At 37.9% G+C, this 19,057-nt stretch overlaps 2 protein-coding genes across 3 annotated transcripts in view; one reads left to right on the top strand and one right to left on the bottom strand.

Annotated features, from left to right (window-relative positions):
• Nucleotides 1-19,057, bottom strand: part of LOC117336384 (myoneurin-like) — a 68,063-nt gene that overhangs the window by 13,008 nt on the left and 35,998 nt on the right. The window lies entirely within an intron of this gene.
• LOC117336665 (leucine-rich repeat extensin-like protein 5) lies at nt 1,810-14,834 on the top strand. Its single transcript, XM_033897273.1, has 4 exons — nt 1,810-1,834; nt 2,095-3,042; nt 4,642-5,025; nt 14,635-14,834. Exons 1-4 carry the CDS (start codon nt 1,810-1,812, stop codon nt 14,832-14,834), a joined length of 1,557 nt encoding a protein of 518 aa, XP_033753164.1.

The following is a 19,057-nucleotide window of genomic DNA, read 5'->3' as shown; positions in this document are numbered from 1 at the left end:
CAATTTCAATTCTGAAAGTTAGTACTTACTGAAAATGAAATGATCCAAAGGAATTAGTAATCCAATGTACAGATAAGAAAGTCACCAAGAGACAATTTAACGTAAACTACAGATACAACTAGCTGTAAGATGCATTTAAGTGCTACCTATGAAGAATGATCTTCAAAATAACTACTGCACTATATGGCACCTTAGCATCTTGTATTAAATATGCCCATATATAGAAGTGATCTGTAAGTGACTAGTTTCCAAGTCATACCAGTGATTCATATAGATTGGGTACGTGTGATTCACTTTTTTACAACAAAGCCTATATAAATGGTTTGGTCATCTGCTCCGATCAATGTGTCATTTGTACACCAATATTGTCTCAAGTTGGCAGATACATTTTTTTTTATCACCATGTTGGATAAATACATGGTAAACAGAAATATAATCTACCAAAACCAGCTGATTGGCCATTATATATTGGTATGTGCAGTTACATAATCCATATAGACAAAAATCATTCAAATTCAAGTGTGGAGACAAGAGAATGATAAATATCACATCCATACACTTATTCTGTAATAATTCAATATATTTATATAACAGAAAGTGAGTATTTTATAATTTTATACAAATCTGTTTTTTTTATTGGACACCATTATTTTGTTTACCTAGTATCAATAGTGCTATCAGCCCCCATAGCAGGCAACATACATCTAACAGATCTATATTTAATGCGTGCGACTTAGTCAGGTTTCCTCCGAGGCCGCTCTATTAACCCCAAGGGATACCGACCAGCCAGGATTTGTTACCAATGAACGCAGAGAATCGTCATCTGGTTCTAACCCTGCCACAATATATACGTGTGGGTGACTTCACTTAAAAACAACCTCATGTTTCATTACATTGTAAATGCATCTATAGTTCTTTCATGAATGACTATGAAGCGGATGATTCATGTATAACCAACCGAGATCAATACTGAGCTTATATTTCAATATAAGCAGTAGTTCAATACCTTGACAATGCTGAAAATCAAATCCATCTGTATAATGTAAAATAGATTAATAATTTATAATTTCTTTTGTCAGACAAATTAAGTCTTAATTGCTTGCCTAGATCTGTTAAATAGCACAATTGTAATCTTTTATAATATAGTTTATATAATTTCATCAAAGCATTTTTTCATAGAATGTTTAACTCTTTGTTGTGTCTACATTCTTTATATAGGAAATGACTGAAATAAAGTGACATCAAACAATGGAACAGAGAGCATTGTGTTTTTACCTGTGTGTAACCATCTTGTGTATATATCATCCTCCAGATTTAAAACCCGAGTTTTTTATGACTAGATTTGTGTCATTGTTTGGTTTCCTAGTAACATAAAGTGGAACAAGGTGCAAAAGTATATTACCTTGAGCTGCATTGTGTGTATAGCCAGGAAACGCCATATGTCGGCCTGGGCCGCCTCGACCAATACAAACAGCAGTGTTCTCTCCATCTACCTATACATAGCCTAGCCTTATCCAGAGGAGATATGACATCACGCTTGTCTCTTTGTTTGAATTTATTGGTAAGTATGTAAACATGGACATCTGTCATATTCTCTAGACATTTTCTGGAGTATATTTAATCTGCAGATTATATGTTATAGGTAGGGACGGCTGCCGTTAAACGAGTACTTAACAACACCGCACCTATCTTTGAATTGGTTGTCTCGGATACGAAGCCAACCAAAAGATTATATTTAGCATCAAGTATCATGTATTTGAATCATTCTTCAAACATTTGATTTTAAACAGTCCATGGCCTAAGAAAACAATGCCATTGTGCTTACAGCCGGAGGGTCAGAGGTGACAAAGCAGCCACACAGTGTACAATAGTATACAGGGAGGCTGTCCTGGCACAATAGCCTGTCCAACACTGCCAGACACAAAGGAATCCAGTAGCCTGGGTATACATCTCCAAGACTGACACCGAACTTTGCTGTTCCATCAAATACTCCTCCCCCCCCCCCACACTCATTATCATACAAACTATTTCTTCTCCCTCCCCAGATTTATTATATGAACTTTACCCTATCCTAACTCTTATATCAATATTTAGATATAATTCTCCATCTTTCCTGTATAATTACCCTCTCCTTCATCCCATCACATCCCGTCATCTCATCCCCACCATTACGTTACTATAACTCCCCTTCCTCACCATCACGTTACTATAACTCCCCGTCCTCACCATCATGTTACTATAACTCCCCGTCCTCACCATCATGTTACTATAACTCCCCGTCCTCACCACCATGTTACTATAACACCCCGTCCTCACCATCACGTTACTATAACTCCTCGTCCTCACCACCATGTTACTATAACTCCCCGTCCTCACCACCACGTTACTATAACTCCCCTTCCTCACCATCACGTTACTATAACTCCCCGTCCTCACCATCATGTTACTATAACTCCCCTTCCTCACCATCACGTTACTATAACTCCTCGTCCTCACCATCATGTTACTATAACTCCCCGTCCTCACCATCACGTTACTATAACTCCTCGTCCTCACCACCATGTTACTATAACTCCCCGTCCTCACCACCATGTTACTATAACTCCCCGTCCTCACCATCACGTTACTATAACTCCCCGTCCTCACCATCATGTTACTATAACTCCCCGTCCTCACCATCACGTTACTATAACTCCTCGTCCTCACCACCATGTTACTATAACTCCCCGTCCTCACCACCATGTTACTATAACACCCCGTCCTCATCATCACGTTACTATAACTCCCCGTCCTCACCATCATGTTACTATAACTCCCCGTCCTCACCATCATGTTACTATAACTCCCCGTCCTCACCATCATGTTACTATAACTCCCCGTCCTCACCATCATGTTACTATAACTCCCTGTCCTCACCACCATGTTACTATAACTCCCCGTCCTCACCACCATGTTACTATAACACCCCGTCCTCACCACCATGTTACTATAACTCCCCGTCCTCACCATCATGTTACTATAACTCCCCGTCCTCACCATCACGTTACTATAACTCCCCGTCCTCACCACCATGTTACTATAACTCCCTGTCCTCACCATCATGTTACTATAACTCCCCGTCCTCACCATCATGTTACTATAACACCCCGTCCTCACCACCATGTTACTATAACTCCCCGTCCTCACCATCACGTTACTATAACTCCCCGTCCTCACCATCATGTTACTATAACACCCCGTCCTCACCACCATGTTACTATAACTCCCCGTCCTCACCATCATGTTACTATAACTCCCCGTCCTCACCACCATGTTACTATAACTCCTCGTCCTCACCACCATGTTACTATAACTCCCCGTCCTCACCATCATGTTACTATAACTCCCCGTCCTCACCACCATGTTACTATAACACCCCGTCCTCACCACCATGTTACTATAACTCCCCGTCCTCACCATCATGTTACTATAACTCCCCGTCCTCACCACATGTTACTATAACTTACTCCCCGTCCTCACCATCATGTTACTATAACTCCCTGTCCTCACCACCATGTTACTATAACACCCCGTCCTCACCATCATGTTACTATAACTCCCCGTCCTCACCATCATGTTACTATAACTCCCCGTCCTCACCACCATGTTACTATAACACCCCGTCCTCACCACCATGTTACTATAACTCCCCATCCTCACCACCATGTTACTATAACACCCCGTCCTCACCATCATGTTACTATAACTCCCCGTCCTCACCACCATGTTACTATAACACCCCGTCCTCACCATCATGTTACTATAACTCCCCGTCCTCACCATCACGTTACTATAACACCCCGTCCTCACCATCATGTTACTATAACACCCCGTCCTCACCACCATGTTACTATAACACCCCGTCCTCACCACCATGTTACTATAACTCCCCGTCCTCATCATCACGTTACTATAACTCCTCGTCCTCACCATCATGTTATTATAACACCCCGTCCTCATCATCACGTTACTATAACTCCCCGTCCTCACCATCACGTTACTATAACACCCTGTCCTCACCATCATGTTTCTATAACTCCCCGTCCTCACCACCATGTTACTATAACTCCCTGTCCTCACCATCATGTTACTATAACTCCCCGTCCTCACCATCACGTTACTATAACTCCCCGTCCTCACCACCATGTTACTATAACTCCCTGTCCTCACCATCATGTTACTATAACACCCCGTCCTCACCACCATGTTACTATAACTCCCCGTCCTCACCATCACGTTACTATAACTCCCCGTCCTCACCATCATGTTACTATAACACCCCGTCCTCACCACCATGTTACTATAACTCCCCGTCCTCACCATCATGTTACTATAACTCCCCGTCCTCACCACCATGTTACTATAACTCCTCGTCCTCACCACCATGTTACTATAACTCCCCGTCCTCACCATCATGTTACTATAACTCCCCGTCCTCACCACCATGTTACTATAACACCCCGTCCTCACCACCATGTTACTATAACTCCCCGTCCTCACCACCATGTTACTATAACTCCCCGTCCTCACCACCATGTTACTATAACTCCCCGTCCTCACCATCATGTTACTATAACTCCCCGTCCTCACCACCATGTTACTATAACTCCCTGTCCTCACCATCATGTTACTATAACTCCCCGTCCTCACCATCATGTTACTATAACTCCCCGTCCTCACCATCATGTTACTATAACTCCCCGTCCTCACCACCATGTTACTATAACACCCCGTCCTCACCACCATGTTACTATAACACCCCGTCCTCACCATCATGTTACTATAACTCCCCGTCCTCACCACCATGTTACTATAACACCCTGTCCTCACCACCATGTTACTATAACACCCCGTCCTCACCATCATGTTACTATAACTCCCCGTCCTCACCACCATGTTACTATAACACCCCGTCCTCACCATCATGTTACTATAACACCCCGTCCTCACCACCATGTTACTATAACACCCCGTCCTCACCACCATGTTACTATAACTCCCCGTCCTCATCATCACGTTACTATAACTCCTCGTCCTCACCATCATGTTATTATAACACCCCGTCCTCATCATCACGTTACTATAACTCCCCGTCCTCACCATCACGTTACTATAACACCCTGTCCTCACCATCATGTTTCTATAACTCCCCGTCCTCACCACCATGTTACTATAACACCCCGTCCTCACCATCATGTTACTTTAATAACTCCCTGTCCTCACCATCATGTTACTATAACACCCCGTCCACACCATCATGTTACTATAACACCCCGTCCTCACCACCATGTTACTATAACACCCCGTCCTCACCATCATGTTACTTTAATAACTCCCCGTCCTCACCATCATGTTACTATAACACCCCGTCCTCACCATCATGTTACTATAACACCCCGTCCTCACCACCATGTTACTATAACACCCCGTCCTCACCACCATGTTACTATAACTCCCCGTCCTCACCACCATGTTACTATAACTCCCCGTCCTTACCATCATGTTATTATAACACCCCGTCCTCACCACCATGTTACTATAACTCCCCATCCTCACCACCATGTTACTATAACTCCCCGTCCTCACCATCATGTTACTATAACTCCCCGTCCTCACCATCATGTTACTATAACTCCCCGTCCTCACCACCATGTTACTATAACACCCCGTCATCACCATCATGTTACTATAACACCTCGTCCTCACCACCATGTTACTATAACACCTCGTCCTCACCATCACGTTACTATAACTCTCCGTCCTCACCATCATGTTACTATAACACCCCGTCCTCACCACCATGTTACTTTAATAACTCCCCGTCCTCACCACCATGTTACTATAACTCCCCGTCCTCACCACCATGTTACTATAACACCCCGTCCTCACCATCACGTTACTATAACTCCCCGTCCTCACCACCATGTTACTATAACACCCCGTCCTCACCATCATGTTACTATAACTCTCCGTCCTCACCATCATGTTACTATAACACCCCGTCCTCACCACCACGTTACTATAACTCCCCGTCCTCACCATCATGTTACTATAACACCTCGTCCTCACCATCACGTTACTATAACTCTCCGTCCTCACCATCATGTTACTATAACACCCCGTCCTCACCACCATGTTACTTTAATAACTCCCCGTCCTCACCACCATGTTACTATAACACCCCGTCCTCACCATCATGTTACTTTAATAACTCCTCGTCGTCACCATCATGTTACTATAACTCCCCGTCATAAATTCTATCTATAATTCAACCGAATATGATCCAATTAACCAAATATGATCACCAGTTGTAACTAGCTACATGCAGATTAAAACTAACCAGGTGTTACATACAATTTTATAACTTCTTGATAACGGAAAATGTTTATTTCTTATTATATTATATATTTCAAAAAAATATATATGATATATATATTTATCTTAGCAAATCAACTAATTTTAAAAGTTGTAAAGTTTCTGTAACACAAATAAATACTGCTGAAATATTTATCTTTCCATTTGAAAATCATTTCAGCAATGTATACAAAACATATTTGGTTCTTAGATATTTGAGTTTGTGATTGAATACAGATTTTAAATCACCATAGAAACCTACCATAGGTAAACAGAAAGCATGTTTGCCATAAAGATAAACAGAATTATTTGTGTCTCATGGTCGACCTATCAAAGAATCCATTCAGCTGACATTATCTATTTAAAAAGAATTTCTGTTATATCTACAACCTACATGGAACATAAAATTTGAAGAGTAATTTTGAACATAGGCGTCCTTTTAAATTCAAATCCATTTCTCTATTATCGCCCGAACAAAAGAATTGAAAAGACAACATTTCTAAATGGGCCATAATTTGAATGGTTGCTACTATACAATTTTTATGTGTCACTAAACGGAGCCCACCTGGCAGAAATGGCCATTGACGATTGGTTTAAAACATTTCCTGTGCACTCTATGTATTGTTTCCATGGCCACGACTTAGACTTTATACATACTCTTTGTTACTAGGGTACATGTAACACTACACGTCCACACAGACCACGCTACAATGGAAGCTAAGTACGTGTGTGTGGGACACTACAACCAACGGTGCCACGGCCATTTCTGTCAATACTCGGTAGCTTCATCACATCTGCTTCCCAATGGCTAATAAATAAAATCTCTCTTTTAAGCTACATTGTCATTTTTTTTAATTAAATCAACACATTTTGAAACTATAATGATTACAAAAGTTATACATAATTTGAAGTTCCATTCATCCTTGAATAAGTCGAGCCAATCCCACACTAAACAAGATCAATACTTCTGTGTAATCAAGATACCAATCATGTAAATTTTCCAAAACCATAAAAAGGGTCAAAATTTCATGTACTATTTGTCAAAGGAAAGAAATTTGTGTATAAAATGAAGCTGAAAACCTCAATAAAATTTCTCTCTACAGCCATAACAAGTCTTTTGTAGGTTACAATTGAGACAAAGTTAAAAAGAAAGCAAGTCTTATGCGGGATCTGTATCCCCTCCCAGCTTTTATAGTAACATCCTCATACTTGAAATCTGTTCCCCAAGGATGACTGGCTGTACGAGGACCCCTTGTAGCTACAGAACAGCTTCTCCGTCAGTCTGTTGTTGAAGGCTAAATGTCCTTACAACAGTTGTTAAATATCTTAATATATAGAACTGCCAGTGGCTTTTAAAGGAAATCGTTCTATGATATCTATAAACTCATTATTTAAAACAAGAAACTGTAACTGAGTTATCAATTTATCAAAAGTCAATCTTGTTAGTGTTAAAAGAATTGTTACAATTCCTTCTATTATATATATATCATGGTTACAATTCCTTATATTATATATATATCATGGTTACAATTCCTTATATTATATATATATCATGGTTACAATTCCTTCTATTATATATATATCAAAGAACAAATTTATTGGCATTATTTTTTCTGCACTGGTCTAACAAGGTCCCTATGGTTCATCTACAAATATATATGGTAATGAAGCAATGATTGGAAATCAGCTTTAATTAACAGACAATAGAGTAACATAGAAAGTAATCTCGATGGGTTTTTGATAAGAGGTTTGTATGTCAGTGTATGGATATACATGTCAATCTACGTTAGTTATCTGTATTTATCTAATCCCTCTAAGAAGGACATCTTCCGCCAGACTAATTCACATACAAAGGGGATGAAATCATTAATTAAACCCAGGATTATTCTAACAAAACATTAGATTTAAAACAGCATTGATGTATTGGGAGACCGGTTACCTCTGGGACCAGAACAACTCAGTAGCAAGACTTTCAACTTCACTTCAAACGAAGTTTGTGTGACTCTAAAATTGATGAAGAAACATTCAGTGGATTTAGGGAACAATTTGAAAGCTATGGATTTGTCTTAAGAATTTAAAACAACATCAAACCTCATAATGATAGTTAATTGTTTTCTGCAATTTCTATAATGACAAATAAAATGCTTTTCATCCACAAATCCTTGCCTCATCAAAACATGTTTAATTGATCATAATTTTTTAATGTATAACCTAACTAATGACTTTAATTTCACGATTAATTTGCAATCCTCATCAAAATATCTGTTCAATTCAACCTTTTATCATCATTAAAATATTAAAGATAATCCAAGTGAACTGATAATACAACAAAACAAAATGGAAAATCAACAAAAAAACTAATCTATTTGAACACTGATTACTACCACAGGCAATAATTACAAGAGGAATAGAATTTTTATCCAAATATCGGTTTTCCAATAAATTGTACTTATCTCGTCCATTGATAAGTACAGTAATTTTATTTGCAGACAGGTACAGTGTTGGCAATTGGTTAATCTAATATGACCTACCATCAGTAATTGCTGATCTGCAACCGATGCTGGGCCAGATACAAAATACCCAGGATGCAGTAAGGCAAACCCTACCCTGGCTGTATTGTGTGTGGCAGCGTGGATTAATCAATGTTTAATTATAGTGAGGATTAAAAATCAAATTTAAATACCCACTATATAGAACAAGTCAACAATACCCTACATACACCAATTAGGCGTATTGAATGCACCCCGATACAGAAACCAATCATTTCTTTGTTACACAGTCAAGCAGAAAGGTTCTTGTTAATCAGTGTTTACAGAGATGGAGAAAAGCTGGGATAGAACGGTTATTGTAGCCACGGTTTTCTTACATCAGGTTAGTTGTGGACCTGTCATTATACATTTACATACATATTAGTGTTTTTCATTGTTAGCAGGTGCCCCAACTCATAAAGTCTAATGGACAACTCCAGGAAAAATATTGTTTATAACACTGAATGTATTTATACTAAAACAATTGTAATGGGATGTTATCCTTGGGTTAGAACACACATAACTCTTCATTAAGATGGGCCTATGTAAAATGGTTTTTATCTAACTATCAATCCCAGGCTAATCGAGAGATCAATTTCGTCATCACAATGGGGTATGAATGCAGCAGTAAAATTGATTTATATAAGCGAACACCTGCCGCTTCAGTGCTGGGGTCATTATCATCGTATGAATCTCATTAATTGTTCGATGACTCATTTCTTCTTTACAATAGAAAATCATCTTACTACAATAGTTTACAATAAGCATTTACAGTGAAAGGACGTATACCATAAGCGTGGCTTTTCAATGGGTTGTGTGCCATAAAAACAAAATCGAATAGAACAGTTGGACTGGCACATTGCTACAACAAAGAAATCTCCACTAGGGAGAAAAAAGATACAGAAAAGTAAACATACTCGCATGGAAACAGCACAAAGGGGGACAATAAATTTTATCTCTTTTGAGAAAGTAACTTGTGCTTGGGGATACTTATGGCTAGAAAATGCACAGAAATTAAGTGCAAGCCAGGGCCCTCATAACAGAAATAATTGTTGACACATAGCATTTACATTTCAATCACGTTACTATGGCAATAAACGCTGACAGTAAAATGCATGTTACTGTAAACCAATAAATACTTCACAAATTTAATTTGATCTCGTGCTCAACCCTGCGCATGTTAAGTACATCACAATTTGCACATCTTTTGCAAATGGAAAATGCAAATTGTGATGAGGCAGAGCCATTTTTATGACAGTTTTGCGGGGCCAGTTGAAAACAATCTGAAGAGACATTCCAATTCTTGTTTCTTCATCAGCCCAAGTCCATATATGGTCAAAAATATTACAAACACTCATCCACATCCAAAAACAAAAACAACCCATCCAAAATCAAAAACAAAAACACTCATTTCCCCCACCTCCCCAAGAATACACAAAATTATACAAATCTAGTCACATGTGCAAATTCAGGATTATCGACATTTCCTATTTTGAGAATTATTAATTCTCCGGATATCTGAAGAATTACAATGACAGCAAGGACGGTGATATTAAGTTTAGCAGAATGTGCTGAATTATGTTCCTTTGTTCCGAACTATCAGCGAGCCAGTGATTCAAATTTACATCTCATTTACCAACTAGTGCACAAATTCTCAATATCTATTTGTGTATATATGGGTGTGCAGATCTCCTACGACAGCTCCTGGTGATAGGGCTGCATAGATATTTCATAAGGCTGATTAGCAAGGCATACCCATCCAGAATCAAATTATTCTGAAACATTTTATAAAATGACTGAAATCAACATCGTATTTTGAAAAATGACATCTATAAATATATCTGAATAAAGTACTAGGCCGAGCATGTAAAACCAATTGCCTATATCCTTAGCACTGTCATAACGACTGAAAAAAAATGTTACATCCGATTGGTCGATGACAATTACAAATTACAGACAGAACTTCAGATTCTGCAGAAAGACAAATGAAAGCTGTTTACATTATCTATTATTCTTCGAAAATATTGATCTGTATGAATTTGTTAATTTTTTTTTCAATAAATTATTTTTCAATATATCATGTTCAGAATAGCAATTCTTCTACCTAACATCCAATAGTTTTATTTCTTTTTTCACCACTGCTAATTATAAAAAAAAAATTGCTACGCACGTTTAAATATATACAAATTTTCCTCAATTTTGAAGTATAAAAAGGTTTTTAACATTGAAAACTTCTGAAAAGTTAGAGACCAGGGTTTGAATCCAGGGAAAATTCAGGAAAATCCTTTATCTTCCTAAATGCTGGCACAATAAAAATTAAGCATCAGTAAAACTGAGAAAAACAAACTTCTGAAGATCCTAGTTCTCTAAAGCAACAGTTTAGTGAGTTTGTTAAGTTTTTACTCACATCAATAACAATATAAACACCAAAGAGCACCCAACATACAAATAATGTTACCAGGCTATATTTTGTCTTCTTTAATGAAGTACAGTCAGTTCTATGTGCTACAAAATGTTACTTTGAAAAATTCTGTTACTTACAGCATGAGATGCATTCCAGGTAGAACCAACTTAATGTAATTGGACAAACGCTTGGAATTGACATCGATTGGGCAAGATGGTTCTAAATCTGCATTTGATTGGTTTTTGCAGATTTTGAAAGCTTGAAACTGATTGGTTGAAAGACAAAACCTGTAGTAACGAATTATCTAAAAGCAATCCAAATGCAGAGACTGTGTTCTTTTGCATCAGTTAAAATCCCCAAGATTTAGCGACGTTGCACCTGGGGGGATACACGACACTAAAATTTAAATAGCGCTCCCAGATGCCTTTTAGATGCCTGTTATGTGTTGCAAAACATACATATCACATATCGCCCTGCAAACCGTTTAAAATAGATGTAAAATAATAACATCTAAATTTGAATTGATACAGGGAACATCAGCCTTCAGGGAGATTTGAACAATTAATTGCTATTTCAATCTTCATGGCTTCAAGCTCTCCTTATCAAATATACTTCCCTGCTTTTATGACTGCTGGGTTTGAATTCTTGTGTTTTTTGTTCCAGAATGTTTCTATACAGAATATCCCAGAGCATAAACAAAGGTCAAACTGAATGATGCAAATTTGTTCAATAAAATCTTAATGGGGTTTCTATGATGTATATCCCTTGCCATATGGATGTTTATTGGATGAGCTATCTTATACTCATGGTACCACCGACATCACCATGTAATCATATGTACAGAAGTGACGGAAATGTGATATTTATCATTTAGAAATAAAAAATTTCAAAATATTGCCAACTTGGGAATAGAATGTCCCAAAACTTCTGTATCTGTTATGAAACATGCAGGATTATATTGAATTGAAAAGCAACAAGAAAAATATTCCTCTGTGGGATAAGATATACAAATGTATGTATTTATAGAGAACTTTAAAAAAACACAAGATTTACTGGTATTTCATGATTAAATACAGGAAGTCTGCGAGTTGATCAACATCATATGTCTTGTGTTTTTATTTGGAAGCAGACAAACTTGGGTTTAAATATTTGGGTATTTCTGACCTTGACCTAGCTATACATTTATCAATACCTTCCCTACTCCCTCCATGTCCTAGTATAGTTCCAAAGAAGCTATTCCAAATCGATTATCATCGGATTCATCATCTGCAGTCCAAGATTAATGTTCATGGCTGCCTGTTCTTTTTGCATTTTCCTGCAAATTTTGTATTCTGTTGCAATCACTTAAATGAGGCTGCTGTGAGTACTTTAAATGTTGTAAAAGTGCAGAGAAAGATTCAAAATCACTGAATCAAATTGTGAACGGTATAAATTGCACTGATTGATCAGAAACCTGCACCAGATTTATTTCCTACAATAAACATTAGGGAGATAACCTGTTTACAATAAACAGAGACCCCTCCTCAGTCTAGCACCAGTCTTCAACCCCACAGACCCAGATACCCCTCCACAGTCTACCATCAGTCTTCAACCCCACAGACCCAGAGACCCCTCCACAGTCTACCATCAGTCTTCAACCCCACAGACCCAGACACCCCTCCACAGTCTACCATCAGTCTTCAACCCCACAGACCCAGACACCCCTCCTCAGTCTACCATCAGTCTTCAACCCCACAGACCCAGACACCCCTCCACAGTCTACTATCAGTCTTCAACCCCACAGACCCAGATACCCCTCCCCAGTCTACCATCAGTCTTATACCCCACAGACCCAGACACCCCTCCTCAGTCTACCATCAGTCTTCAACCCCACAGACCCAGACACCCCTCCACAGTCTACCATCAGTCTTCAACCCCACAGACCCAGACACCCCTCCACAGTCTACCATCAGTCTTCAACCCCACAGACCCAGATACCCCTTCTCAGTCTACCATCAGTCTTCAACCCCACAGACCCAGATACCCCTCCACAGTCTACCATCAGTCTTCAACCCCACAGACCCAGACACCCCTCCACAGTCTACCATCAGTCTTCAACCCCACAGACCCAGATACCCCTCCTCAGTCTACCATCAGTCTTCAACCCCACAGAACCAGACACCCCTTCTCAGTCTACCATCAGTCTTCAACCCCATAGACCCAAACAGAAACTCCTTCACGGTCTACCATCAGTCTTATACCCCATAGACCCAAACAGAGACACAGAAACTATCCTGAACATCACTTCCAGTATTCTTTCTGCAACATGAAATGCATGCAGAGCATTTACACATAGGGGTCATGCTGAGGAGGCCTTGACCTTTGACCTATTGATCAATCACCAATGACAGTTCATCTTGTTCAGATGTGGTTGTGTTCCACAATTAGCTCTGATGTCATGGAGCAAAAAACCAACAGTCTATTTATAGTAATTGATCAAATCAATATTGTTAATTAATTCTCAAAGCAAATCTTTAAATTCAAATTCCACCTAACCTTTTTTTATTTTTTAAAACTGAATATGAACCTTAAACTTCTTTCAATTTTTTTTGCCAATTCACTAACAGTATTAAATTAATTAATAACTATCTATAAAACTCTTCTTAATTAATCCTAAAATATTCTGGAATAATCATGATTTTAAAGTCTAATCAATTCTTTAGAGATAATAAATTAGTTTTTGAGTAAACTATGAATAGTTGAACTACATAGATATTTTAATTGAACCATTTTATGACTAAAATCATGTCATACATCATGTTAGAAACATCCTGCTAAATAAAAGCATCCCCTTTGATTTCTGGAATCGCCTATTCAGTGACAGCGGAGGAGAATTAAACCAATCTGTCCACTGGGATACATGCAATAATACAAAATGTCAGTGAAAGTAGACAAGGAAGTTTCAAATCGTTGACACTATTTTTCTAATTAACCATCCAAGCAATACAACAAATAAGCTACAAATCTGGAAAGAAATGTTTCTACGATTTCTTTTTAAACCCCATAATGCACATTTTATGGCCAAAACATGTCATCCTACCTACCAGCATGATTACAGCCTAGGAAATCCACAACAGATAATTGGTCATTTGTGCAGAGCCTTGTCTTATCATAAAGTATGGAAAGATGACAATTCAACAACTTTCACTCTCTGGTACCCAATTCAGCCCCCAAGTCTTCATCCAAGCAGACTGGCATCAACCTTAAATTATCTATCAGTATCTGGTACTAGCCCCTGACATTTGATCTCAAACTGAATACCATTCCCAGGCACTCTAAGAGCATACCAAGTCCCCATCCTGGAACTGTCACCACAACCGAATTGTCTAGCACTATCAGATAGTCCCTCCATCCCCCAAGTCCTCATCCAGGCTCTGGCATCACACTCTAGTCACCTTCCACCCTCAGGTACTTTACCTAACTCAAAACTTCTCACTGGATCGGAGAGGAATCACATTCAAATTGCCTAACACTCCCAGGCATTCTCCCCATCCTAAAAATCTTCACTGGAGCAGATTGGTATTGCTCTCAATCATCACATTAAAAAATATTTTAAAATCTATGAAATGTGACACCCTAACTACATGACATGGAGCAGAGATTTATGCAAGGGAAGACAAGGGAGCCAGGAGTCCTTAGTATTAGTATGCACAACAGCTACCACATCCTGGGGACATAGCTGTGCAGTGGAGAAGCCCCACGCACCGCGGCACAAGCACTTCCAAGTTACCAGCCTTTTATTGATGTGCAGGAGATGCACAAGCTAATGGTAAGAATCCTACTAAACAACAGTAGGTGATGTAACTGGCCCAATAACACAACATCTTCAGGTTTATAAATCTTGTCATAACTGATCGTCACAAAGTGATTATTACAGTGAATGCCAAATCTCAGCACACTCCAATCTGTCAATAGCTTTGTCCATAACCCTTAATTACCCGATGAGTACTGTTGTTTTAATCGGACTTGTACTCACTTTGTTAAGAAAAAAAAAAAAACACGTCCTTGATAGATCAATTTACTGGGTAAATAAATAGTTCTATTGCGGAATTCTGGGGTGTAACTGTGTGGGGTTAAATAAGGTAAAGCTGGTGAGTGTCAGAGCTCCAATGAAAGCCCTATCGACAGCCGTCCTCTACGTCAGATTTTATATCAACTCTGAAACACATTAAAACACTGAAATGATGCAATACAGGCCCGGTTTATTATCACTTTCTCAATTGTCTTAGAAGAAAAACATAGCGAAGTAGGATAGTACAGGGAAAAGAGGGTCCAACAGTCATCCCCAAAATGATCCCGCCCAGTAGGCAGCCACTTAGGCATAGCAACCATGGTAACCAGATTCAAACCAAGTGTGAAGTGTCTGTGGTTATTGCTGCCATGGTTACTGCATGTAAGGGGTTTTAGGTAACGTTGCATGTGCATACGTCATCAGCCAACTCCTTACAATTATGACAGTTGATGATGCCAAGTTTATAATTATATAATGTATTGCCCGCCATATCTGTCTTAGAATCAAATTCCACATTAAATCATGCGTCCATTGTCATAGAAACACCTACATTATTCTGACAGCCATGATTACTGATGTCATTTTGACGCCATGGCAACCACTAGAACCTATATTTATAAATCTGAGTCCACAAGGAGGGCTACTTAAGGCTAACACGTAATGTTGTAATTCAATAGGTTTTCATGTCATAGCTTAAAAGAATTTTGATATTTTAATTTTTTCGCTCTTTCCAGATTTATTGTTAATAACAAAATCTGAAGTGATACGACAAAATATGTTGAAATAAAACTATTCAAAATGCTCCGAAAATTTACAACCTGTTATGGAACAATGAAACAGAAAAATTCTTCTAATCCATGGATCAACAGAACTTTGTAAATTGTGAAAAATGTTATCGAACAATTAAATGCAAATTGACGGAGGTTATTCACATGGTAACTGACCCACGATAGAAACTCCAAATGTATGGGTCATCACACGAAGATATGGCAAGCTAATGAATGGTATTCTCAAACACAGATTGCACAAAAGGATAAATCATAACATGCAAGTTTAACCTTGCATTACTCGAAAGCATCTCAAATCGAAAGATTTCGTGATGCAGAGATTTTACTTCAGATGGGCTCAATTTAAATACACATAATTTACGCAGAGGTTATATCAAATTTGTACAGAGAGAAAAATGAAGAAATCCTCTGATGTGTGAGGTATTTCACATGATAAATGTCGTTAGTAACACATGATATTATGTAATATTTCATAATTTTGTTTCTGACCAACCTGTTTCTTAATAATAAATGCTCCAACCAAGGTGAGAAACAAGCAAAAATTTGAAAAATTATTATGTAATTTCTGAAAGCAGTTCCGTAACCTTCACTATTAATGATCAGTAGAAATGGCTGTTTTTATGTTTTATAATCAAAACGAATGCTTTTAATTAGAAATGCAGGTGAAGAATCGGAATATTTAGAAGAATAATTGCTTACATTCTCAATTCTCCTCTTTCCTATTTTGTAATTGTTTTGATGAAAATATTGATTTTCAGTCTGTTAAGTTTAGATTCTAATTTTCCAACTGCAAGGAAGTAACTCAAAAATGGTAACATAAATTTTAATCATTTTAGTACCTGTTACAGCGATAAATTATTTTGCTGATATCAATTAACTCTGAACTACAATGCTTTATATCGTACTTAACGACAAGTCACTAGATCACATTATGGGTGTCTGATAACTGCCCATCTGTGAAGTATTTTAGAATTTAAATTTAAATGAGGCTATTTTTCAAAGTATTTGAAACTGTAAAGGAAAGGTTTCCATTGAGCTATTTGACAGCTTAATCTTCATCTTTGTAACTGACCAATCTCATTATATCCTAAGGAGGCTCTATAGAAATCGGTGACTGTAACAAATTTGTTGGAATTTATTTTCTAAAAGCAGTATGAAACACAATTCTAATTACCATATATATGTCCAGCGGGCCTCACTAACAACCTGACCACTAGTAAGCTTAAAAAGTCAACTGGAAGGTAATGAACTTTAGACATTGTCAAGTAACCCCGCACTGACCAGCTGTGACAACAGAGTGACCATAAGAACACCAGTGTCCGGAGCGATTACACAATTTTCATAACAAGAGGATGCCCATTGTGAGAAGACAGCTCTGTCTGTCTTCTTGTCTGCTGACCTTTATGTTGACCTTTGGTTTGGAGGGGTCAAACTTCCAAAGAAACCCTCCCCGCAGAGCAGAATGCAACAATGACTGACCATCTCACCCTCCCTACCATTCACCAGTGGCATCCTGATTGTCAAGGACCTTTGTGCAGCCCTAACATTTAACCTTTTGAGGACCTTGGGAATAATCCAGAGGAGAATGGTCAGGGTAATTGAAGTTGATTCCTCGACTCTGTCAGTATATATACCATGACATACATGGCTAAAGTGCTTTTGTTCTCTTCCGCTGTAGGTTGCCGCGACAACGCATGGCCATTTTTCGATCTTCAGGCTACACATTCTTGCCACAGCTCAATGGAATCTTACATATATGTCCCCTTCACATATTTCCATTGCACTTGAATTTCGTCTCAAGTGAAAGGTCTTTTGTTGTTTGAAATTTAATAGTACCTTCAAACTCTGCCTGGTTTGATGAATAAAATTCCCTAAACTCGGCTCCAACTCCATTGGTATTCATGAGTTTATCAGAGAAACGTTAAAACTGAATGAGTAAAGATGCACTTATCAGTAGTCTGGGTTCTGTTACTTCTCATGAGTAATCTGTCCCATGACTACACATGACAATGGCACATCATCGCCATGGGGACAACAAATGCAAGACAGATGACAACCTAACAATGAAAATGATAGGTCAAATTGACCAAAAAACATTTTACAAATCCCCGGAGAAACTGATACACCTAACAGCTTTACACTATACTACCTTCAGCATCAGATCTTCACTTACAAATTCACCTTATATTTTAAATGTCAAATGTAAAACTGGAATTTTAAAAGTAAATTTAATTTCAACACGTTTCATTCCGACATGTCCAACACATCTCTGGAACTGTACAGCTTTGATTTTAACACATAAAATACTACAAAATTTTTAACTATGATTTTAACAAATTCAATAATACAAAATTCTCCTCTATCCAGGATTTTCAAAAGTAAACAATTTCTATCATGAATTATGAAATATTTAAAATGTTAAAAAACAAGGACATTTCCCACAGATTTTGAATATTTATAACAAACTAAACACAGATTCATATTACTATTTTCCTTGAGTCCAATGGTCAAATCAGTTTCATACCATATAGATTTCACAATGTAGATTTAATATCTCCATATAAATGAAACAGAAAATACTTGTTAGTTCAATTTCAGCATACATTGCCTCGTCCAATTTTGTTTTTGTGAGAATGTTTATAGCAGAACTTAGAAATGTCAAATGCTATAAAAGCAACTGATTAATTCTTAAAGCAGAAGTCTTTAAAATTTTATCAAATTTGAAATAAAAAAATTCTTGCAACTAAAAATTTTATTTGGAAGTTATTATTTGCTACTGAAAGTAATATCTAAAAGAAAAAAATCAAAATGTATAGATCAGATTTTAAAATCTACATTTCTTACAGGAGACATTTAAACATCCCTTAACATTAAAAGATCAAAGTAAGAAATT

The sequence above is a fragment of the Pecten maximus genome, chromosome 10, assembly GCF_902652985.1.
Source record: "Pecten maximus chromosome 10, xPecMax1.1, whole genome shotgun sequence".
In the NCBI taxonomy this organism is placed as follows: Eukaryota; Metazoa; Mollusca; class Bivalvia; order Pectinida; family Pectinidae; genus Pecten; species Pecten maximus.
The sequence above is the reverse complement of the archived record's forward strand: the minus strand, read 5'-3'. Positions and strand labels throughout refer to the sequence as shown.